At 36.3% G+C, this 25,577-nt stretch overlaps 2 protein-coding genes across 4 annotated transcripts in view; both read right to left on the bottom strand.

The window, feature by feature from the left end:
• LOC131947188 (uncharacterized) overlaps positions 1–10,263 on the bottom strand; it is a 125,982-nt gene extending 115,719 nt beyond the window's left edge. Inside the window, exon 1 of the mRNA XM_059308333.1 lies at positions 10,056–10,263. The gene's annotated coding sequence lies outside the window, so the exon portion shown is untranslated. The remainder of the gene's footprint in view (positions 1–10,055) is intronic.
• Positions 10,264–14,096: 3,833 nt separating this feature from the next.
• LOC131947182 (AT-rich interactive domain-containing protein 4B) lies at positions 14,097–25,435 on the bottom strand. Of its 3 annotated transcripts, none has more exons than XM_059308320.1 (11): positions 25,293–25,435; positions 21,015–21,124; positions 19,223–20,605; positions 18,821–18,923; positions 18,209–18,699; positions 17,843–17,974; positions 17,622–17,744; positions 17,136–17,411; positions 16,586–16,840; positions 16,167–16,412; positions 14,097–15,923 (listed from the first exon to the last, which is right to left on the bottom strand). In XM_059308320.1, the coding sequence occupies exons 2-10, from the start codon at positions 21,120–21,122 to the stop codon at positions 16,176–16,178; spliced, it is 3,108 nt and encodes a 1,035-aa protein (XP_059164303.1). In that variant the 5' UTR covers positions 21,123–21,124; positions 25,293–25,435; the 3' UTR covers positions 14,097–15,923; positions 16,167–16,175. The 3 variants fall into 3 exon arrangements, with proteins under 3 accessions (XP_059164303.1, XP_059164304.1, XP_059164305.1); XM_059308321.1 differs by lacking the exon at positions 25,293–25,435 and adding an exon at positions 25,105–25,213; XM_059308322.1 differs by lacking the exon at positions 25,293–25,435 and adding an exon at positions 24,841–24,970.
• Positions 25,436–25,577: the final 142 nt, after the last annotated feature.

The following is a 25,577-nucleotide window of genomic DNA, read 5'->3' as shown; positions in this document are numbered from 1 at the left end:
AGAGACTTGTTAGTTGGCTTGTGAGCAACTTGCCATATTGTACAAGCAGAGACTTGTTAGTTGGCTTGTGAGCAACTTGCCATATTGTACAAGCAGAGACTTGTTAGTTGGCTTGTGAGCAACTTGCCATATTGTACAAGCAGAGACTTGTTAGTTGGCTTGTGAGCAACTTGCCATATTGTACAAGCAGAGACTTGTTAGTTGGCTTATGAGCAACTTGCCATATTGTACAAGCAGAGACTTGTAAGTTGGCTTGTGAGCAACTTGCCATATTGTACAAGCAGAGACTTGTTAGTTGGCTTGTGAGCAACTTGCCATGTTGTACAAGCAGAGACGTATTAGTTGGCTTGTGAGCAACTTGCCATACTGTACAAGCAGAGACTTGTTAGTTGGCTTGTGAGCAACTTGCCATATTGTACAAGCAGAGACGTGTTAGTTTGCTTGTGAGCAACTTGCCATATTGTACAAGCAGAGACTTGTTAGTTGACTTGTGAGCAACTTGCCATATTGTACAAGCAGAGACTTGTTAGTTGGCTTGTGAGCAACTTGCCATATTGTACAAGCAGAGACTTGTTAGTTGGCTTGTGAGCAATTTGCCATATTGTACAAGCAGAGACTTGTTAGTTGGCGTGTGAGCAACTTGCCATATTGTACAAGCAGAGACTTGTTAGTTGGCTTGTGAGCAACTTGCCATGTTGTACAAGCAGAGACTTGTTAGTTGGCTTGTGAGCAACTTGCCATGTTGTACAAGCAGAGACTTGTTAGTTGGCTTGTGAGCAACTTGCCATATTGTACAAGCAGAGACTTGTTAGTTGGCTTGTGAGCAACTTGCCATATTGTACAAGCAGAGACTTGTTAGTTGGCTTGTGAGCAACTTGCCATATTGTACAAGCAGAGACTTGTTAGTTGGCTTGTGAGCAACTTGCCATATTGTACAAGCAGAGACTTGTTAGTTGGCTTGTGAGCAACTTGCCATATTGTACAAGCAGAGACTTGTTAGTTGGCTAGTGAATAACTTGCCATACTGCACACAAAGAAAGTTTAAATAAATGAATCCATCACTGAATAAATCAATAGCCTCAGATTGTCATTATTAATCTGGCATTCACAAACCTCGTGTATTCATTCATCACGCCAGATGTGTATCCAGTCAATACGTTTTCACTGCCAATAATCCAAATATCAATCACACTGGGAACTTAAGCACTACAGCTGCTTGTTTATCTGATATTTTTTTACTTTCTCATATATACGAAGTATAGAGAAAGTCTTGTAATCGTGCAAAACAAAAAATCGAGATTTTTGCAAATCTCGACGTTTTACAGCTCCCTGAGTCGGAAAATCATAGTTTTGCAATCTTGTCCGTATGTCTGTGTGTGTGTATGTGTGGATGTGTGTGTGTGTAAACGAGATAACTTAAATACCGTTACAGCTAGGTTGATGAAATTTCATATATAAGTATAATATCAAAATCGTAGATCCGTATAAGCTTTTGAGCGATTTCCGATAACCGGAAGTGGAACTTTTTCCTACTTTGAATTTTTCAAAAGCCTATAACTTGAATACTATTTCAGATAGATAAATGAAATTTCACATGTGATTAAAAGATCTAATTATCTGCCTTCTGTCAAATTTTGATAATTTCTGTTGACCGGAAGTAGTACTTTTTCGCTATTTCCAATTTCTCAAAAAACGCATGTGAATTTATAAAGTACTAATAATATTCCGTACTATTATGCACATTTTATGTGTGCAATTCTTTTTTCTACGAGATTTTAATCTATTTTTAAAAGTTTAAGTATTTAAAATGGATTAAAAATCATGTCTATATCCCGAGTTGCCAACCCCTGTTGTTTCATATAAGAATATTCGAGAAAGTTTAGGGGAGATCAATCCAGGTTTATTTTAGTAAATAACATTAAAGGTCGTACAAAACCGAGTTCAAAACCACAAAACTTAAGCCTAACCTTAACCTTAAACGGTGAACAGAGGTACTGACTATCAGAGTTTTAGCGCTATACTGGTTGTCCTTGCATTGATTATTTATCTTATGTTATTTTGATTCGACGTTAAAAGAACACAGTACGTTTATAATACTAACTTTAATTACACTCTGACGCATAAATTACGTGTACATCAGAATCGCAACAGTACAAAGTAACTTAAAAACATTGTTTAGCCATTTCGTATAAATGAACAATATGATGAAATTCATGTTTTTATCTACTGTCTCTTGTATTTGATGAATTCCCCGCACTTTTGGACCATAATCTCATGTCTTTTAGTTGTACATAGAACAAATACCTGAGAATACCTGCTTCAAAGGCAAGTGCCACGCGCCAAGGACGCTGTGTTTGCCAGTAACAAACGCAGACCACAGCGCCAAATTTCAAACATATTTTCTGCTGCTCTATGACCCAGACTACCACTGATATTGTTTTCTCTGCCGACTAGCCGAGAATGAATTACCTAAACGACCGGTACACGGTACACCCAGTGGCGGATTAAGGGGGGTGCTGAGAGGGCTGCAGCAAGGGGCCCCCGATTTTTTGGGGCCCCCAAATTTCCTTTTTCAATCATAGTAAATTTTCCTTTAAAGTGAAAGTTTTTTTTTACTATAAAAGCAAATGTTTTAATATTTGAATCACAAGTTTATTTCAATTTTTATCAAAATATCAAACTCGAGCATACACTTAAGTATAATTACCAGCCCGGACAGCGTTTGTTTATGACAATAAATTTTAGAGTTAAAAACACAAACAGCGATCGAATTCTGACACATTAAATGACACGAATCTGGTGTGAACACTGTATGATTTAAACTTTTAAAAACATTTATAGGCCTTTACTTTTAGTGAACGTTAATATCGGGTTTACAGGCCAGGGATGACGTTCTTTAAATGGACGCCTGTGGAAATCCAACTTTTTGTGGGCCTCATAAATAGATGATACCTAAGAGGGTGGAGGTGTGGTTTTTGTTTACGCTTATACCGTGCTTACTGTTTTAGTTAGGCCTAGTTTAACCTCGTAGACCGTTCCTGAGTCCACCCAACTCTGTTGGGTACCTAACTCACGTTAGGGAAAGTAAAGGCCGCTGGGCATAGTGCTGACCACACTATCTCTTCGTATGCCGAGGTCACAGAAACAAGTGAACTCTACTTCACTTGCCCCATAGACCGTCAGGTTTGAAAGGGAAACTTTACTTTACTATACTAGTTTAACCTCTGTGTGTTATTAATAATTTCCTACATAGAGTGGTTTGAATTAATTCTCTTTTTGTCTTTTTGCGTATTTGCGTCTGCAAGTAAATAAGTGCCAACAGTCTTTATCGCCTGCTCTCTAACGACATAATATTCTCATTGATATTTATATTTGTTCAATGTTAGTCTGCATTTCCAGTTTTCTCGTGCCCAATATAAAAACTTGAATCACAGTTCAATAACTATCGTGACACGGATATACCGGCTCAGGAGTTTGACTCCAATTAGCTAGGGAGGCCTCGCCGTAGTGAACTCCAACTAAATGGCAAACTGTGAACTGAATCAGTCTCAATGAGATGTTGGTTTGAAACACTACATGTTGGTCGCTTATTCATCCGTGGGCTCTCACCAGGCTTTACTTCCCCCACCACCAAACGCGGGACATCGTCCTACCGTTTGGTACCCGGCTAGGTCGATGGTAAGAGGTCTAAAGCTTGTACAGGCCTAAAGTAAACAGTCATATATTTATTACTGCTCACTTAGCGGATAGATCTCGCCTCTCGTTAGCTGGGGACAGCAACTCTTCTAGGAGAGACAACTCCAAAATCAAACAAATGCTGCCTTGTAGTTTGTTCTTGGTTGGACAAAGGCTATGGAAACAAATTTAAAAAGAAAAGCAGGCTGAAATCAGAGTCAATGGCTCATAACCAGTTGACGCGAATACTTAATTTGGTTGGAGAGGATCCCTTCCAACACTAAAATTAAGAACGAAAAGCAAGAGAAGAAGAAGAAGGGGGTTAGATGTTTGTATCCAATTTACCGCTCATTAAACACAATTGGCAGCTTTTTTTAAATTAACAGTTTTGTAAATATCGGTGTCGAATGTTCCTATAAGTTATAAATAATCCATTAATATCTTGAATAGTATGATGATTAGGATACATATTATATATATATATATATATATATATATATATATATATATATATATATATATATATATATATATATATATATATATATGTATATATATATATATATATATATATTTATATATATATATATATATATATATATATATATATATATATATATATATATATATATATATATATATATATATATATATTGTTACGTACCCCCTTCTCTAATCCTTTCGAACTAGTCAGGGGATCGTAAACAGGAAGAAGAAAAATAAAAATAAATAAATGCCAGCTTCAGTAATCTCTATTTATTCGCCACAAAATACAACATCTAACATTAACCCGCCACCACATGGAACACAATAGGAAAAATACACAACTATCTACAACTAAAGTCCTTAATTTGACTAATCTACTTGTCCCTAACTGTCAAGCCTAGCCTAAGTCTAAAACATGTCGTGGCTTTCCACTAGCTCACAGAGACGACCCGTGTCTGTCTCCCCTAAACCTAGCTATCCGAGACGTCCGTCCGTCTCCGTGTGTGTGTCCCGAGTGTCTGTCGAGAGTGTCCTAGTCTCCCGTCTACCCTCCTAATGTACTCAAGTCGTCCCAGACTAGTGTGGGAACCTTGTTAATCGAGCCTGACCCCAAGGTCAGGTCAGGTCAGGACATGACCGTCCATCTCGGCCCTGTGCGATCTGGAAGGTTTTCCCAGCCGTAAAACACGAGTTCTTGGCCACGTTAATAGCTCGGACCCCAAGACACCAGGTATGCACCGCCCACAGCGTGGTAACCAATCCGGTGTGGCCGTCACGGCCCAAAGGTTCTCACGGCCAGCACTGGTCAGCCTCTGACCACCGCCAGGTTGATGGATGAGCGTGAGATCGCTACCCCAACATACGGGTCAGCCCAGGTTAAACACCAGGTGGTCGTAACACCCCCACCCTTCAAGAAATTAATTCGCCACCACATGGTGAATTAATTGAACCTCTCTTACTAGACAACCATACCAATCTCACAATTCCCAGAATAAACCTAAATGGGACTAAATCCATTTAACATAATCATTACTAAAAAGATAAGAAACGTGGATGATTTAGTCACAATAACAAGTTTGACTAAATACCCCAAACACAATGTCATCAAACATAGACATCAAAGTAAATAAAACAGCAAATCTGCAACACATGTGTCACTGTCGCAAATAATGCTAAGATTGAAAACCAACAGTCTTCGTTTTACTGATAGTTACGTCATCAGTCAACAAAACCTGTCAATACAATTAAAAACTGTCACGAATTCATCATCATGTAAAACATCAATAACACATTTTTTTTTTTTTTTTACAAGACATGTAAAAGGTACGTTCTTTAAGCCTGAAAACAGTTCATTTTGATTAGAACACTTGCATCCTGGGAAAACATGAAACAGTCTATCTTGGAAACAGTTCTAATAGGTTTGAAACACAAATTAGTTTTCCGTCTTTCGGGTCATCATGAGTCCGTAAACATAAAAAACTTTAGCCGAACTTTATAACGGCGCAGCACAAATTTAGTAACAGAGTTATTGTCCGTCCACACCAATATCGACTCGCACATAAGGCGTGGTTTCACAGGACTGCTTGCACTAATGTAGCCATGTTTTGACACGATGTTAATCCTGAACATCGAGTCACACAAAGAGGGAACGATTACACGCCCCGTCTCCGTGAAAGCAATGGGGTGTGCGCTCGCTTGTACGCACCCTCGGTTGAGAGAAGTAGCGTGACCCGCTGAGGTCACCGTCTCCGGGTTGTTGGTTTTGACCGGGTCGGTCAGAGAACAATAAATCACCTCCGTGATAAGGGGAGGGAAGCCTGAGTTAGGCTCAACTCCTAAACAAGAGGTAACAACTACGCTTGTCACCGACGTTGACAAAAGATTCGTCGTCTCCTCAAACTCGGGATGTAGAACACCATCCGCGTGACCTCCAGGTGAGGTCATGGCCTCTGGGTTGCTGGACTTGGTCGGGGAGAAATTAAATACTGCTGGGATCATGGGAGGACAGCCCGTGTTAGGCTCACCTCCAAGACAATGGGTAACAATTTCGTCTGTTACCGAGGCTGGCAGAAGATTCGTTGACTCGTCTAACTGAAGGTGTAGGTCACCATTCACATGACCTCCAGTTAAGGTCATGACGCCTTCAAGACCACAAGTGGTAAGGTCTTGATCAGATGCAGTTACTGGTTCAGGTTCAGATGAGGACAGCCTGTTCTCATGGGTATTCACTCTCTCGGTGGTTACCGTGATTTCAGCGGTGGTTGTAACCACTGGTTCTGATATTGACTGCCCCTTTTCATGACTGGTCAACATCAGAGTGGTTGCCGTTATATCATCGGTGGTTGTATCCACTGGGTCAGATATTGACAGCCCCTTTTCATGACTGGCCAATAACAGAGTGGTCGCCGTGATTTTATCTAAACCAATAATTTGCTGACTGCCTTCAGTACTTGTCGGCAGACAACTTTCGACTCGTAAGCTATCAGCACGTTTTGACGTTTGTGCTGATTCTGCTAGGTTAGAGTCGACTTCAGGGACTGAGCCAAAGCTAGTGGCAGCCTTAGTCTGAGACTGACAAAACTCACTACCTACTCTATCAGACAACAAACTATCTTCATCTCTATACCGATCCTCGGAAACTACTACACTAGCCTGAGAGAAAACAGAGACAGATTCTGGAAAGTCAAACAACCCACTAAGATGCGCCTCCTCCCATAGCCTAAGTAAATCCCGTTCCCTCCTGATCTCTAATAGTTTAACTTCATGTCCGAACAGTTTCTCTAAACTTTTAATGTTAATTTCCTTCCAAGATTCTAACATGAATATATCCCTCCTGATCTCTAACAACTTATCCTCTTTTTCTCTCGTGATCTCTAACAACTTAACTTGAAACTTTCTCTCAATTTCTTCAACCCTAATACGTCCGATCTCATAATATTCTATCGAGTCTAGACACTCCTCCTCTAATCTACCTGTATTTACCAACTCAACACAAATATGATCTCGTAGAACTCTATCTCTATCCGAGACATCAACCTCTAGTCCTAGCTCCTCAACTAGTCGCAACAACTCTACGCGACAAAACCTGTCTAAAACTTCTAGAGTTGGACACTCCATAAAACTCATTACGTCCATGATTCACACTTACGGAACTTATCCAGCTAAATGGTGGCGGTTAACTACTAAAAAATGTGGCTCACAACAAAAACTTTAACTTAAACATTAAAAGTAGGGCTATCACCTTTGACACTTGAAACAGGTAGACACCAGCTATACTGGGCCAACCAAACTAAGATATCCAGCTACACTGGATCACAAACGATTCACTCACGTATACTGGGAATTGACCCTCCAGCTATACTGAGCAAACCAAACAAAAATTACGAATTTATTCACGTACCTGGGAATTGACCCTCCAGCTGTACTGAATAAACCCGAACACTCCAGTTCCACTGGACCAAACAAAAAACATTCAAGTATACTGGGCATTAATCCCTCCAGCTATACTGAATAAAAATAAAAATTCCAGCTCTACTGGACCAACATAAAAATCAAGCAAAATAAACTCAGTGTCAATACAAAGGTGATAAGCTCGCTACTTACTCAATGTTTGGAAAACTCTCCTGATTCCGTGAACAACTTTACTCTCACTACTCCTAAAACTTAAAACTAAAACACAAGCTCGTGAGCCCCCAACTGAAAATGGCATCAAAAGAAACTATTCAACTCGTTGTCTGTCCTATCCCGGACTCTAGCCGCCAATTGTTACGTACCCCCTTCTCTAATCCTTTCGAACTAGTCAGGGGATCGTAAACAGGAAGAAGAAAAATAAAAATAAATAAATGCCAGCTTCAGTAATCTCTATTTATTCGCCACAAAATACAACATCTAACATTAACCCGCCACCACATGGAACACAATAGGAAAAATACACAACTATCTACAACTAAAGTCCTTAATTTGACTAATCTACTTGTCCCTAACTGTCAAGCCTAGCCTAAGTCTAAAACATGTCGTGGCTTTCCACTAGCTCACAGAGACGACCCGTGTCTGTCTCCCCTAAACCTAGCTATCCGAGACGTCCGTCCGTCTCCGTGTGTGTGTCCCGAGTGTCTGTCGAGAGTGTCCTAGTCTCCCGTCTACCCTCCTAATGTACTCAAGTCGTCCCAGACTAGTGTGGGAACCTTGTTAATCGAGCCTGACCCCAAGGTCAGGTCAGGTCAGGACATGACCGTCCATCTCGGCCCTGTGCGATCTGGAAGGTTTTCCCAGCCGTAAAACACGAGTTCTTGGCCACGTTAATAGCTCGGACCCCAAGACACCAGGTATGCACCGCCCACAGCGTGGTAACCAATCCGGTGTGGCCGTCACGGCCCAAAGGTTCTCACGGCCAGCACTGGTCAGCCTCTGACCACCGCCAGGTTGATGGATGAGCGTGAGATCGCTACCCCAACATACGGGTCAGCCCAGGTTAAACACCAGGTGGTCGTAACAATATATATATATATATCAGGGCCCCCCCAAAACGTTTCAGCCCGGGGCCCCGCCCAAGCTTAATCCGCCCCTGGGTACACCCAATTTATGACGTTATATCTGTGTGGTTATGAAACCTCTGTTAAGTTCCTAATGTGTGATGGCATATCGACACCATGGGCATATCGAACATTTTAGGCCTATGGCAACTGTGTGTTGTATAAAACTGCAGTCCAACGATCTACTTTTAAACTTTGTTACATTACACGAGTTTTATTTATAGCACTTACAAAACGTTCTCAATAAATAATAAACAGTAATCAACGTCTAAAAATAGGTTAACTTCTTTCATTGAATTTAAAATTCTAAACTAAATGAAATTAGCAATGTCGCTTAAAAGTAAATAAAATACCACAACTAGTGAAGCGCCTAAAATTACTATTGGCAACTTTTTAATTTAAACAGCTTCTTAAAGAGTGCTGACTCTTAGTAAAATATTTCTTTTACTTCAGCGTATGATTTAATGTAAAATCCATCAGTCCATTACTAAAGTACTGTTTGTTAGCACACATCGCAATCAAGGCGCTTGTTCCAATATCCTGCATATAATCGCATCACCGCCATGTTACCGTGACACGGGGTCAGGGGTCACAGTGCAGCCATACCGGCCTGTACACAACAGATGTTTACACACAAATGATAGACGGCAGCGCTGCGGCGTCATTTCACTACCAACAAACAGATCTGGTGTTTATATAGGATGTTGAGGTTTACAGGAAAAATTAATGCGTCTTGGCTCGACAAATTTTAAGCTTTTTAGTTTCGTTTTAATTGAAGTATCATACGAACTTACTCTTTATATTGCTGTGATGTTTCACAAAATTCACTAATATCCTTACAATAAAGGCCCTATATATAAATCATACACTTAAAAGAACCATGTGGCACATACATATTAAAGAGGCTCAATGCTAGAACTATGTTAATAATAATACTATATCCCCCAAATCCCCTCTCTCGGACACAATAGAAATAAAATTAACAATGCGTCATAATGGCGTTACTTAACAGGTGTGACTGACTACAAACCCCACACAACACATTAAGTATACACAAGTTGCAAACATAAAAGGTACACACTACTAAATTAACAGACAATACCTTCATACTTGTTGGTGTAAATTGTAAAGATCTAGAATCTATATCCAAATGTATGTAAGCCTACTTACTAGATCTAGAAATCTAGTCCAATTAGAATGAATTGAAAATAAAACTTCCAAAAAAATCAAGTCCAAAACGAAAAATTCTAAAATGTAACTTTAAAAAAAAAAAATCAACACACGGCATAACACAACCGATACAGCCTAGCGCTGGGTCAATTTTTTAAAACGTCAATTCAACTCAACACACGGCCAACCTACCTTGCCGTTTTCATTGTCCGGCCACGTCTGCTCCCGCTGGATGGGGACACAGCAGACGGCACGCGGCGACACGGCCAGACGCGACACTATCACAGTGTTACATCAATCCCGCTTTTAACATGTCATTACGGTCCTGGCCGAAGATAAGAAATTGTACCTGTGCCATAACAATGCTATTGTTGTGAGAGATAACAGTTGGGTGTTGTTTTTTTTTGAGCTAGTGTGTTGACTTGAACACGGTTAGAAGGGGCGGATAAGGACACACAATACAGTAGTATGAGTAGGCTGTAGCTGTGATCGATGGGCGAGTCTATTATTTTTTACCGCATTATTTACAAACGTAATGGCGTGTAAGGGGATCATCCATTAAATGACGGCTCGTTTTTAAACGATTTTAACCCCCCCCCCCCCCCCCCAAATCCCATTCGTCAAGCATCGTCACAAAACAAAAAGTTAAAAAGCCAAAAACAATTTGGTTGTTTACATTTAATTTTTAAAATGGCAGAATATTTCAGAATAACTTATCTTTAAACAGTACAAAAACGTTTCTGAAATTACTATTGCGGTATTTACATTAAGATCATATTATATAAACTAGATCTAGGTGGGGTTTTTTTTCTAGACCTGTATAGTATACATGTCGCAAGTGTAAACGTGTAATTTCAAAACAAAAGAAACGTAGGCCTGGCGTATTGAAAAAAATTAGAACATAAACAAAAGGGGGGGGGGGGGCTTAAATTTACGGCGAGGTGGGGAGGGGGGGGGGGGGGGCGACGAAAACAATAAAGTTTTGTATAAATTCTATTTCAATTGGGGGAGGGGGGGGGGCTGTTGATCTAGATCTAGCGGCATTTGTACCGTGTTATCACTGTAGATAAAGCCAACATAGACTTAAGTTGAATAAGTTCAAAAGCTAGATTAAACTAAAGTTCTGAAGTAATAGGTTATAGATCTAGTATAGGTCTAGATCTAGATCAAGATCTAGTCAAATAGATCTAGAATATAACGGCACCGATTATAGCTCTACTAGAATCTAGTCATTCTAGTGTAAAGTAGTGTAAAACTATATACTAGATATAGTTGGAGTTAACTATAGTCAGTGGCGTAGCCAGGATCGTTCCAAGGGGGGGGGGGGTCCAATTTTTACCCGGGGACAAGATTTGCACCCCCCTCCCCCCTCAGACTTTTGATTTGCACCCCCCCCCCTCAAACTTTTGATTTGCACCCCCCCCCTCAAACTTTCGATTTGCAGCCCCCCCCCCCCTCAAACTTTCGATTTGCAGCCCCCCCCCCCTCAAACTTTCGATTTGCACCCCCCTCATACTTTATATATATACCGAAGGGTCAATGGGGGGTTATGACCCCCCAAACCACCCCCCCCCCCCTGCCTACGCCACTGATAGTTGATATAGGCTCTAAGCTAGATCTAGATTTCTAGATCTAGATCACATGACATAATTTATTATTAACTACTCAGTTGTAGAATCTAGATTTAGATTCTAGATCTAGAATCTAGATTCTAGATTTTTAGATCTAGATCTAGATTTCTAGAATAGATTTCTATTCTAGAGTTTCTTCTAGATCTAGAATTTAGATCTAGACTCTAGACTAGATCAAATTTCTAAACTAAAACTAGAAATCTAGGTCTAGCTGCGTCTAGCTTCATTATATTTATTAAAATATTGATTTAGATTTATTTTACCCCATCTAGACATCTAGATTCTAGACTTCTAATCTAGAATCTAGATCTAGATCTAGATTCTAGATGAGTTCACTGCCGATCTGCGCCATAGCCAACGCTGCGGTCACTCTCCGGTTTTCGGCCTATAGCTAGATCTAGTCTAGATCTAGATTCTAGATCTACTTCATTTTGATACTTTATGCAAAACCGCAGTGTTTGGCACGTCGTGTTTTCATTTATGAACACTTCTAAAACTAGAAATAAATGTGTACCGTATTGCTAGAAGATCTAGATTCTAGATCTAGATCTAGATTAGTAGTACTAGCAAGTTGTTTTTTTTTAAATTAACTTCTAGAACATATAATCTAGGTAGTGGCCAGATAATATTTAAAATTATGAGTGAAATTAAATAAAATTACATAATCTGTACGCTCACATTGCAAAAATAGAATCTATATAAATCTACATATAGTTAGAATTAAGTTAGAATGTTAGGGCAAGTAAATGGCGAATAATTTATTTTGGCACGGTGAATCAAACAAAAATTAGGCCTAAGGTTTATCTCACAATGGCAATGATGTTGGTGTTTCTGTTCGCTTTCGATCAAAATCTATCAAATCAATCACAAAAACTTTGAAAACCCGAAGTATAAAATCTCATGAAACAAAGGTTTTGATTTTTGCTTTAACCATTATATTTTGTTCAAATATATATATATATATATATATATATATATATATATATATATATATATATATATATATATATATATATATATATATATATATATATATATATATATATATATATATATATATATATATATATACCCAGCCATTTCTTAAAATTGTATATTGATCATCAGAAATGCAGGCAGATTTCATAAAGAATGTGTTCGTCTAAAAATCAATAGAGCTTTGGCTTTTCTTAATCTTTGTCAATGTTTAATTCCTTATTGAATTTAAAATGTCAATACAAAAAGTGGCACAGATGTCTTTTAGCATCATCAGTGGCGTTGCTATGGAAGCAATGTCGCTGGTCCAGTGGTCCTATTGGGAAGCAAAAATCAGTAGAAAAGTAAAACGCTTATTTTGACATGCATTACTTAAATACTCATTGTCGAAATTAAGAAAACAGATGCAACCAGTGTTTCTTCCAGACTTTTTTCTCCGGGGGAGTACTTGAAATTTTCGGGGGGGGGGGGGGGGGGCGGACTTTAAAAAATGGGGGGGGGGGGGTGGACACTGTTAAAAGTATATATTTTCATATAAATTCCATTTCGTTCGGGGGGGGGGGGGGGGGGGGGGGGGCTGTAGACTTTCTTCGGGGGGAGGGGGGTCTCGAAGAGATGCATGGAAGAAACTCTGGATGTAACGTGGCTTAACAGACATAAATCCGAGTTTTCTACATTGATTGTATAACAGAAACTCAATAGGCCTAACAATGTTGTGTCAGTAAACTAGTTTTCGGGTCGGAGTCAACGGGCTGTATGGCGCATAACATGATGACACGTAGCCTAATATTTAACTGTGTCGGAGAAAATCCCCATTAAATATTACAATTAATAATGAAGAAGAAGATAACTAGTGTCTAGTTTTGCGTTGATTATTTGTTTCATTTCATATCCCCCTTTCCCTCCCTCCCCCCCCCCCCCCCCCCCCCCCCAAATAATAATTGCCCGTTGTAAAAGCTAGTATGACTATTAAACCATGTATGCAAGCAGACTGCAGTTACTGTTTTGTATATTTATGCCAAAATTCGAGTTTTATCCAAAGATAAAACCAAAAGAACACAAGTAGCGTGCACCCGTCACAGATTAACTCATATAGGCATTCTATCTTCTAATAATTGGATTTAAAATTCTGAAGGTTAAGCCATTTATAAAAAAAACTTTTAATGTCAATAAATGTATCCAAACGCTTTCAATCGTGAATACGATAAACTCTTTATTACTCTGGAAATAAATACTGTTCTTTTGATTAAAGATGTTTCATCAAATATTTGAAATACTATTATTATAAACTCCAATGTTAACACAGTTGTGGTTATCAATCATAAAGTGCTTTAACCTCATTTTCATTCGTCATAAATCCATCTCTGGATCACTTCCCTTGAACCGAGATTGTTTTTTCCCCCATTAATCTTTAAATAATGACACTACAATTATCTCTTACTTAAATGTTTTTTTTTTTTAATCTATTTTTATTTCTATATTAAAAATGGTTAGTGACTGGGTTTATATGTTGTTCTTTGAACTGATTCTTTACTACTGCATATTCTTCTGAATGGTAGTACAACTCTCAATCCAGATTTTGAACTATCAAAGTAAGCAAGATAATAAATAACATGACAATATAAAGAACACTGAAATAACTTTTAATTCACAGTTTAATCAGACACTATTTCTTCAACTCATAAAAAAATGAAAAGATGAAAAAAAAAAAAACATTTTCACTCCTGCCAGCCAGTTACATGTCATCTCACTCCATGGTAATAATGGTAACATCAGCTTTATAATACTACAGGTAACAATAAAGAGATAACACTGATAGATATCCCCTACAGGTGAAACTGCAGACTTGGCGTGCAGTACCTCCAGAGACAACACAGGATCAAATACAAAGTCTGACCTTCCATACCAAAAACTTTGATTCACTTTGAGTAGCAAGCAATCCAGGGAATCAAACAATACAAAGAACACATTTTACAACTATTAAATAAACATCAGGAGATACATTCAAAAACTAAGCAAAAGAAATCTGATTTAAAAACATCAAAATTTTATCAACAAGTTCATTGAATACAAAAAGAAAGTGAAGTCCATAGTTTAAAATCAGTGGATCAAAGAAGATTATGGATAACAATTAGCTTAGGAATGTCAAGGATGATTTATGATTGTTGTTTTCACTAAACTTGACTTCCCTAATCAATATTTAGTACACATAGTTTATTAGAATAATTTAAAAAAGAAAATGTAACAATTGCTCATTTATTTAAACTTTGAAAAAAATTAATAAAACTAGAAAAAGTAATATAACAAAGCACAATTTTTTTTAAAAAAGCATATAACATGTACATCAACAAAGTGTCATTAAAAACAATTTTTTTTTAAAAAGGATGTACATTTTTGTTAATCACCTTATAATTAGATACAACTAAGTAAAAAACGTATGAAGAATATGAAGAAGTATGAAATGTGGAATTCATCATCAAGTAGTTGTAATGAATACAATTTTTTTACATTGTTTTGAACCCATTTCAATTAAAAACTGCCAATATTGAACAAGTAATCCATTTACAGCAGTGAAACAATACAAAACTGTGAAAACTGTAACAAAATAATCAAATGAGATAAAAATGTCAAATGTATAAATAGATGTTACATAGATCATCTAGCTCATATTGCACTCATGGTAGATGAAAAATATTCAACTTATGAATGCAATACACTATTTTGAAGACTAGCAACAAGTTATACATTGTTTGCTTTTGTATTTGCTAGAAAAATAAATTAAAGTTCATTTTTTTAATATATGAAAATTTGTAAGCTTACATAGACAGGAGCAATATTACCTTTTTTTAAAAAGTCACTGAGCTAAAATATTAAGTATATATGTATATAAATATTCATACACACACTGGGGTTCCATGTCATCCTGTCATTATTTAAGGCAATGTCCAATATTATGCCATATATTTTACAATTTTAGAACCTAATCCTTGAACACTTGTTAAACAATTTTCCAGCAGAAGCCAATTCATCACACAAACAATAAGGAGCCCCACTGTATGTTTTATTTACATATATATATATGCATATATACACACAAGTAAAATAACCTTACCAATATAAACCCAAAAAAAAAAAACGGCACCAGTAACACAGAAGTAATGTGCTGATGAATGTTACTTTTTTTTATAGAAAAAAGTGACAATAATTGAAAAGATAAATTGCAATCAATCATGCTGATATCAACAAATTGATGTGATGCAATTACTTTAGCTTGAGCATTCATCATGTTTTTTAAAACAATTTAAACCATGCATACTTTTTTACTTTACTGGAGAACAGAGAAGCAAATATTTGTTTTTAAAAAAAATTACAATTGTTTGTATATGCTACAGAATGATTCATATGGTCAAAATCTACTGTTGATGGACCCACATTTTTACACATCTGGAATTGTCTGAAAAATTAAACAAAACAAAATATTGAATATTACAATAATAAAAGGTATAAATATTTATTATAATTGTTATACAATATTATAAGTTTCTTTTAAACCAAAATAAATTAAGTCCGTTTTAAATAACCAGTATTCCAAAAAGCTATATCGATCATCTTTAAAATGTGATACAATTAAATCTAACCCTAAATATTTTGTGATTCATATCTTCAAGACACTAGATAAAATGAAACTAGCAGTCACCTCAAGCTTTTACATAGTGATGAAGCTTGTATTGCCATCAGAGTTGTGTGAATCATCACCAGGCTGCATGGCAAACTGGACTGGGCCATCCTGTTCAACTATTGCATGTGTAACTTCATTTGGATCAGCTGCTTGGACAATAATAATGGTCTCCTCTCCACCGTCAGTCTGAAGAGTTGTATAGGTCTGACCTTGAAGAACTTGAGAAGCATCACCAACCATTGCTTGGTAAGTGCCATCTGACACCTGATTGGGAAACAAATTTCATTCAAATTAAAATCACATTTTTCATAAATTTGTATTTTTTAAAAATTATTTTATCAATACCACTTTAAAAAAAACAGAGTGGAAATAGATAATGGAATTAATGTCTTTAAAATCAATGAAAAGTGAAATGAGAAAACAAAAAAAATAAACACCTGAGCATAAACAGTAGTAGTCCCATCATCCCCATCATGGTGTGAGGAGCCTGCTGGGGCTATGGTAATAGCATGTCCCAAATCATCATCATCGTCATCTCCAGCTTCTTCAATCTTACGAATGTATGCCTGCATAGCCTTAGCTGATTCTCCATGAGACACATGAATTTTACCGATATGCTCCAAAAGTAGTTTCTTGCGCTTGAAAGTTTCATGACACATGTCACACATGTAAGGTGAAAGTTTTTTGTGGACCTAAAGCATGGAAAAAAATTCAATATTTTAATTAGAATTATAAACACTATGTTACAGCAATATACAATAACATATAGAATAAAACATAGTTTGAAGCCCCTTTTTAAAATCATTTAAGGTGTTATTCTTTTATCCATCAACTGTTATCATTTAATAGTGTAACAAATAATGAGTTCAAATATTTCATACTCTTTTGTGTAAAATGAAGTGAATTCTGCATTTTTTATATTGGTTGAAGAAAAGAGCTTGTTAAGTGCATAGATGACAAAGACAAAACACCATGGCCATAACTTACCAACTGTATATGAGACATAAGGTTAGATTTGTTATTAAAGCATCTTCCACAATCCGTACATTTGTGCGGCTTTTCTCCAGTATGAATCAGCATATGGCGATCCACATGGTATTTTTTGGTAAATCTTTTCTCACATACTGAGCAGATAAAGATCTTCTGATTGGGAGATTTCCAATTCTCATGCACCCGCTTAGTGTGGCCAATAAGGGCTCCAAGTGTTTTAAAAGCAGCTTTACAAGTATTGCAGAGGTACTGACGGGTGTGAAGATGCATACCCTAAAAGAACAAAAAGTATGTTAGGTAAAGTCAACAACATAGGTTTTAGTATCAGTCTTAATGGTTATTTTTTTTAATATCTTGAAATAATTTCTATGCCGTGCCTATATGCAATATCTTGAAATAATTTTTCTGGCTATAAATTTTGATTGTCTGAAAGTATATTTTTTTGCTATTTGTCATCAATAATGCTTAACCATAAAAACATACCTTGATATGTGTATTGAGATTTCCTCTAAAAGCAGAAGCATAGTCACAGTGTGGACACTTGTATGGTTTACGTCCAGAATGAACTGTTCTCATATGAGAACTCATTCCAGTTTTTAAGACAACCTGAAAATTATAACAATATATGTATTTTATGCAATAAGATGTCAACAAAGTAGACAAAAAAAGAAACAAAAATTGAACAAATGTTCTTCTCAGCATACCTTGGAACAGATAGGACAAGGTATTTGCATGCGGTTTTGTTGATGCAGTTCCATGTGTCTTTTCATGTTTTTGGTAACTTTGCCACATTCTGTACAAGTTTCTCCTGATTCATCTAAACCAATTGTTGATACCTAAAATGAAAACCTTCATTATTAGAAACTTCTTTCACCACTAGATTTTGTAAAAGCATTTTTATTACATTTAATTAAAATAATTGGTTAAAAAATTAAATTTGGTCCAAATACAAATTGGGAACACAAATTCATCACCCTTATTTGATACTTTAAAATTAAACGCATCAAATAATAAAAACCAAAGATTTCAATGATATTTTTAAACAATTTTTTATCAAATAAAACTGATACCTTCATAATTCTTTCCCTCCATTTTGCATTTCTCATTTCCTCCTCATAGTTGTGCTCATCTCTATGTTTTCCTTTAATATGTTTAACCAAGCCAATAAAGGCTTTCTCACAGAAGGGACATTTAAGAGCTTCTTCAGTATTGCGACGAATAGATTTCCTTCTAGGCTCTCCATCCTCAAAAAGACCATAGTGTTCCTCAAGTTTTAATCTTCTACGATTATATATATCATCCTCATCATATTCATCAAAGTCCATGGCATCTATACCTGCGTCATGGTTTAGTGGCCCAAACTTTTTCCTTTTGAGGCGAGGGTCTGTTTGAGTCTGCACTGATCTTCGTGTAGCTGTTTCAAAGATAGTCTCAACTTCAACAAATTCATCAAACTGTGGTGTCTGGGTAGACATACAGTTGTCTGCCATTGATGTATCAGTCCCTCCTACCTCTTCCTCTTCCACCTGACTGTCATCCAAATTAGCAATGTATTGATCACCTAGAAAAATTTAAATTGTTATGATCAGCTTAGTAAAAAAAATGTCAAAAGTACTACTAGCAATGGCCAACATATAAAAGCTTATCACAAAGCAACATGTATAGACCACATATTTACTAACCTGGAGTATGTGGAGAAGAAACTATATGTTTAACTTCTACTATATCATCTTCGTAGACTGGCTCTTGTTTTACTTTACTCATTGTCAATGGTACAACAACAATCTGTAGAATTTAGTATGTTAAAATATGTTTAAATTATACTTGTTAGTTTTGCAAATAATAACTGTAAGAGAAAAAAATGTTTTTTTACAAGTTCCAGACAAGAGAATGTGATTAGTTGGTAAATGTAAAGTTCTTGAGTATGACCAATGTCTTTGCCATTTTTATATCATTACAGTTACAGAAAAATGAACTGAAAGGTGACGTAACTATATTTGATTTGAGGTAAACCACAATGATCTGGCATCATAACAGTCCTTATAAAAGGGTTAAAAAAGTTATTTTTTTAACAATACAATTACCTCAGATTGTGATCTTGGCCGCTTACGTCCAGATCTGGGAGACATGCTAGGTCTACCTTTTCTTCCACCTTTGTTGGGAGAGTAATCCTCATCATCCTCTAAATCTTCTAAATCTTCATCTTCTTCCTCCTCATCCTCGTCTTCTATTTCCTCTTCTTCCTCCTCATCATCATCTATTTCTTCTATATGGATAGGTTTTTTAGTAGTTGTCTGATTTTTAGCTGAATCAGTTAATTTTGAATTCTTGGGAGGACGTCCTCTACGAGGTGTTACAACTGGTTCTTCATCTTTATCATCATCATCTCTACCTTTACCCAATTTTTTCTTAGGGCTTTCAGAACCATCGTCTTTTAGAGTAGGAGTCTTACGGGGCTGAGCTGTTGCAGATAATTTTGGGGTCTGCCTTTTTGTCTTCTCTTCATCATCATCTTCTGTTTCAACTTTTCTTGGTCTACCCCTTTTCCTAGGTGGCTCTGGATCTGAATCATGGTGTTTTTTGGGTCTACCCCTTTTTCCAGTGTGTACAGGAGTCTCCTCATTTTTCTTTGCCATTTTTGGTGTCACTGCATCACTTTCATCATCAGATTTACTTTTACTCTTACCAGGGGTCTTTGACTTTTCAGGTTTACTAGGTACTGGTGATTCATCCCCATATCTTTTCGGTGGCTTAGCTCTTCTTCTAGAAGAAATCTTTTCTTCTTCATTATCTCCATCATCATCATCTGCTTCATCATCATCTACCTTTGTATTTTTTGAAGCACTTTTATTTTGTTCAGTTTGCCCTTCTTCTTTGAGATTGTCTTTTTGATTAACTTTATTTTTTCTAGGTATTTCGTCAGAAATTATTTCTACATCCTTAGATTTGGGTGGGCGGCCTTTACGTTTAGGTGGCTCTGGTGTCGATTCAGCAGCATCTCCACCATCTCTTGGACTTTTTCCACCACGGCGACTCGAGTGACTGCTTTCTTTCTCACCCTTAGAATCTGTGTCTGGCTCATCATCAAAACCAAAAGACATTTCTGCATCTTTACGCACCGCAGCTAGTTTTTCCGGAGATCTAATAGGTCTTTTGCCTTTAACTTTAGCTGTAATTTCTACATCTTCATCATCTTGATCCACATCACCTTTTAAAGTTTGATCTTCATGAACAAAACCAGGCAACTGCATGACATCAGGCACATCAGATGTCAGGCTCTGGTCATTTCTATGTTTCTGTTCAATTATCTCCACCTCATCATCATCTTCTTCTTCATCTTCGTCCTGCTCTCCATTGGGTTCATTGTTTCTTGGTAGCTGTTCATCATCTTCTTCATCAACATCATCATCATCACCATCCTCCACACTAATTATTCTTGATTCACCGGTTAAATCACTTGAAAGCACCTACAAACAAATTTAGAAAAATTTAATATTCACAAGAAAGAAAATGAATGACAAGAAATTTTTATTTTTTGAAGTTAATAAAGCCAAAAGTAATTTTATTTAATTAACGAAATAAAAGTAACATCAGGTGTGACAGGAAAAACTGTACACACTATAAATCCACTAGAGCATATTATAAATTACAAGTTACTAGGAAGAAAAAACAGCGTTGAGGGGTGGTGTGTGAAGGATCAACAGGAGGATGGGGGTGGATATGTGTAGTATTATCTTCTGCAGAAAAACAGCTAAGCAACAAATAATATAGGTCATCCAACCGTAAGTTGGAATTTGACAATGGTAATAAAACTTCCATCTATTTTCAAAAAACCTTCTACAAGTATACAACCAAATTAGGAAGAATATTACTAACCTCTCCAGGCTGTAGTTTCTGTGAACTTTGTAAGGGTGGTTCAGTGGTTTCCTTATCTATTTCTTCCTTTTGTTCCTCTTTTTGTAACTGTGACTCCTTGTGTTTCATGGCTGTAAAATTTCAATTAGAACTTAAAATAGCCAAAAGGTCAAACGGGTATATATTTATAACAAATTATGAGTTTTCTTAAATATTAAGAAAGATTTTTTGCAAAAAAAACATGTATCAATAAGAATGACTACGCATTTATTTATAAGTAGTAATTTAATTTACTACTTCTTAAGTATTTTAAGTATTTTGAGTACTTTTTAATCATGCATATATGAATCTTGCTTTTTGCTTGTATGATAATATGCAAATGAAAGTGTTAGTAACAAAACAATTTAGTTGGTTCAACCTAGAAATAATAATAATCCAAGTTAAACAGATAAGTGGATTTTTTATGACCTAACAAATAAAGAATATAATCAGAGAAATATTCTCTCATTAGATTTCAAAATATTCTCCAGGTGGAAAATCTAATCCTCAATATATATCTTTCTTAGCTTACTGCTGATTTTTATTTTTATGGTTAACAAAAAAATCAAGTTTTTTATACAGTGTGTCCTTACTACTCCGTTGTTTACTTATAAAAAATATTGAAAGAAAAATAGTGTAATTATTAACTGATAAATACACACTAGAAACTAAAAGTAGTACTTCACCTGCTTGAGATACCTGACATGTAAGAAAAATAAATGTACTACAGATAACCACCAATTCTTGTATTTATCACAAAAAAAATATTTTGTTTCATTTTCTTAATTTCAGTGCATTTAAAAGCTTTTTATTATTTTTTTAATGTCTATACTTACTATTAGATGTAAAGATGCAAGAAAGTTGATGTTTAAGTTTTAAAAAACAATTAAGTACCACATTTATTTTTTAACGCAGTTAATTGTAATTAGGTACAAATATTTGTTATAACACCCAATCAGTATAGGAACTCTAAATGATCGTTAACTGCCTCTTGAGTTCCTAATTGTGTTCTGGTATAAATACTGCTAACCTGATAAGTTTGGGTGTTGCTACAAATTAAACATATTACCTACACTTTTGTTGTTGAATGTAGCTATCTTTAGTTTTTAATGACAGATTTTACATAATTAGGCTAAAAATTTAGGTATTGTGGTTCATGACAAAAATTAGAAGTGGGTCAAAAATAAGTTATAACAATTGCTGTAGTATAGAACAGGGGTTCCCAACCCCGTGCCTGCGGGCGCCATGGCGCCCGCCGAACGATTCAAATGTGCCCGCCTCTCACTATTCGACAGAGACAGAATTTTTTTCATAAACATTTTTGATAGGTTGAAGGGGATGGAAATCGAAAGTTTAAGGGGGGGAGGGTGCAAATCTAAAGTTTGAGGGGGGGGGGGAATGCAAATTGAAAATTTGAGGGGGGAGTGTGCAAATCGAAAATTTGAGAGGGGGGTGCAAATCGAAAGTTTTGTCACCGGGTGACGGGAAAGGTCGCTACGCCTCTGGAAGGAGTTTGTCGATTTAAAATAGGTGGTGCCCGCCACCCTACCGATATTTTAGAATGTGCTCTAGAGTAAAAAAAGGTTGGGAACCCCTGGTATAGAAGTATTAATAGCATAAATGTGCACGTTTTAAAAACTTATGAGCATCATACAACAAAGAAATATTGCTATATCAATTGCTGCATTGTTGGTGGCAAAAGTAGCTAGTTTTCTGTAAAAATCCATATTTACTTTGTACATTCTCAATACTGACAACTAACTTTACCTAGTTTGTTTAAAGAAAGTACTTCAAACAAATGATGATTCCACTTGTGAAACCTGCTTAATAATTTCTGACAGCGCAAAACAGGTTTTTAATTTTTTTCTTGCTAATTGATCTTGGGATTTTATATTTATTAGGCCCTACTATTAAAAAAAAATTTTTTTTAAGTACAACGAAATTTTCGCACAATACTATTTAATGACATTTAATAAAAAAGGCCAATAAGGAAAACTCGTATTTTTTCTCCAAAGCTGACACGGCAGGTTTTGTAAGAGGACATAAAAATATTGAATTTAACCTTCTGTAATTAAGTTATAAAAAAAACTGATTTATTTCATGGCAAATAATAATACTATTATACATTGATATAATAAATATTATTATACATATATAAGGAAATCCGGAAGAGAAGATGGACAGTGCACACCCAATGCAAAATGGCAACAAATGTCACCAAGATGGGCTACATCTTAAGTAAAATGACACAAGACTCAGGACTCTTAGAGAACTTTGATTCGCCAGACAACCCATACACCATAATGAGTGACAGGCAGTGAATGGATAAATCATATATCTATCTATATATATATCTCTCTTCTGGGAGCCGTTAAAAAACAAGCTGCAAGCGCGCCTAACAGTCCCCTCTCTTCCTCTCTATCGCTACCACCCCCCACCCCCTCACATGGTCTGGTGAGCTGTGGTTCACGCTGTTTACATTTTACAATCATAGAGACGGAGGAGCCTGCTTTCACGGGGGGGGGGGGGGGGGGGGGGGAAGGGGGGGGGTTTAGTGTTTTTAAGCAAATATTTTCAGTGGCAGCATTGGTACTGTCGAATTCACAAATTATAAATGACTGAAAAGTAGAAAAAAAACAACTAAATAGTGGCGTATGATACGCAGCGGGTCGATTCGGACTATATAGACCTACTAGATATTTTAATTTAACATTTTATTTTGTAAGACAAACTGATTAAAGTAAAGTTCCTTTTTCGACTGTCCATAGGACAAGTGAAGTAGAGTTCACCTGTTTCGGCATATGAAGGGACAGTGAGGTCAGCACTATGCCCAAACTTTGATCAGCTATTATTTAACCATGAACATTTATTAGTGCTTTAGGACACCATACACTTTCTGTAAATATTTTGTACCATAAAATTTGAATAAATAATGAGTCTTTTAACACAATGCAATTTTCATTTGTGTCATAAAAACAATATTTGGCTGGCAATGCCAGTACCTGACTTATAATAAAGTTATGCATAGTTAAACTGACAGTACAATGTAACGTCAATAAAAAAAACATTTGTTTTGAGTTTATAATTAAATCAATGCAGCAAACGCTATGGTCGACTTGATATATCAACCAATCACTAATTAGGGCCTAAGTGTCCAAAGTAAACATTGGCAAAAACACTTTAAACGGTCCGTCCAAGACTAAATTTTTTGAACTCTTAGCTCTTAGTAATAGCTGACAGTACTCTAGTTTAGAGACTCGTAGTACTCTTGCCTATAGTCTAGCCTATTAGATTTTAAATTAAATTTATCTTTATGATATCTCCAGATCTAGCTAGTAAGTCGCTAAGCTTGAGTTTTGCTAGACTGGCCTATTTTGATTTTCAAGTCTTATTTTTGTAGGCTAGCAGATCTAAATCTAGTAAAAGGCCTATTTAGTAAATTAATAATATAGGTCAGTCTATTTACTACTATTTAGGCCTAGAGTTAGGGGGGGCCTATTATTTTTTATTAGATCTAGATCTAGCCTGTAAATATATTTCCATAATACAAAATTAGCCAAATGATTACATTATTTTTATGGATAGCCTAACTAATCATAAGTCATAATCATATCGTCATAATAATATCATGGGTAGAAAATCTAGATCAATTAGTTATAGTTAGTTAGGCCTAGTATTAGGGGCTTAATCTCAAAATTTATTAATTTAGGCCAGGCTTGTTTAGAAACCAATTTTGGATACTTCATCATGTATTCTAGATTCTAGATCTAGTTGGGATTCTAATACATTCAAACAATAAAACACTGACTGTCGCATTTGGGCTCATACTGTAGATTCTTTTACTGTAGCATCTAACAAATTTTAAATTTCAACGCCAAAACACGCCAAAACGAAGCGTGTGTGTATCGCGATTAGTCTACTTTTTTTTTTATTTCAAGCTAGATCTAGAGTCAGCCATTTTTCCGGTCGCCATTTGCAAGCGTCTTTTCATATATTAAGTTAAAGCAACGACGCGAATACGAATTGGTTTAAAATGTTTTATAGCAAGCGTTGGAAATTGCAATAAACATACTCAGAATTAAGCCCCTAAAACAAATCGAAAATTTGGAAAAATTGTCCCCCCTGGACCAAGGGCACGTAATTTCGCCATGTTGTTAGCTGTGATGAGGACAACTTGGTATGGGTGGTGCAAGTTGAGGTTATCGCCCGTAGGCGCACAAATTTAATCATTAAAAAGGCAAAATTACTATGTAAACTTACCTGGAACAATGATTCAACTGCTTGCAAATGTTAATAAAGACTAATAGTTAATTAACCAGTTATTTTCTCGAATTTCTTCACGAATTGTAGGTCATCAAGCTGTTGGTAACCGGTTTGGTCAAATAATCTCCCATGATGCAGTTGTCTAAAAAAATGTTCTCGGAACTTTCCGACTGTTTCCGTACTCGTTTCGAGCATTTCCGGCTGTATCCGTTGATTGATTCGAATTTTATTGGGAAAATAAAGAATTTCAATATAATAATAAAATTCACCTCATTGTGGGTT

The sequence above is a fragment of the Physella acuta genome, unplaced genomic scaffold (assembly GCF_028476545.2).
Source record: "Physella acuta isolate Inbredline_101_S28 unplaced genomic scaffold, ASM2847654v3 ptg000588l, whole genome shotgun sequence".
Classification (NCBI taxonomy): Eukaryota; Metazoa; Mollusca; class Gastropoda; family Physidae; genus Physella; species Physella acuta.
The sequence above is the reverse complement of the archived record's forward strand: the minus strand, read 5'-3'. Positions and strand labels throughout refer to the sequence as shown.

What these genes read in the sequence shown, in the direction of transcription:
- LOC131947182 (XM_059308320.1), bottom strand. Translation starts at nt 21,122, where the DNA reads ATGAAACACAAGGAGTCACAGTTACAAAAAGAGGAACAAAAGGAAGAA. An exon ending in TTCTTCTCCACATACTCCAG is followed by an intron (nt 18,700 to 18,820) that starts GTTAGTAAATAT and finishes AAATTTTTCTAG; the next exon opens with GTGATCAATACATTGCTAAT. An exon ending in ATCTCAATACACATATCAAG is followed by an intron (nt 17,412 to 17,621) that starts GTATGTTTTTAT and finishes TTGTTCTTTTAG; the next exon opens with GGTATGCATCTTCACACCCG.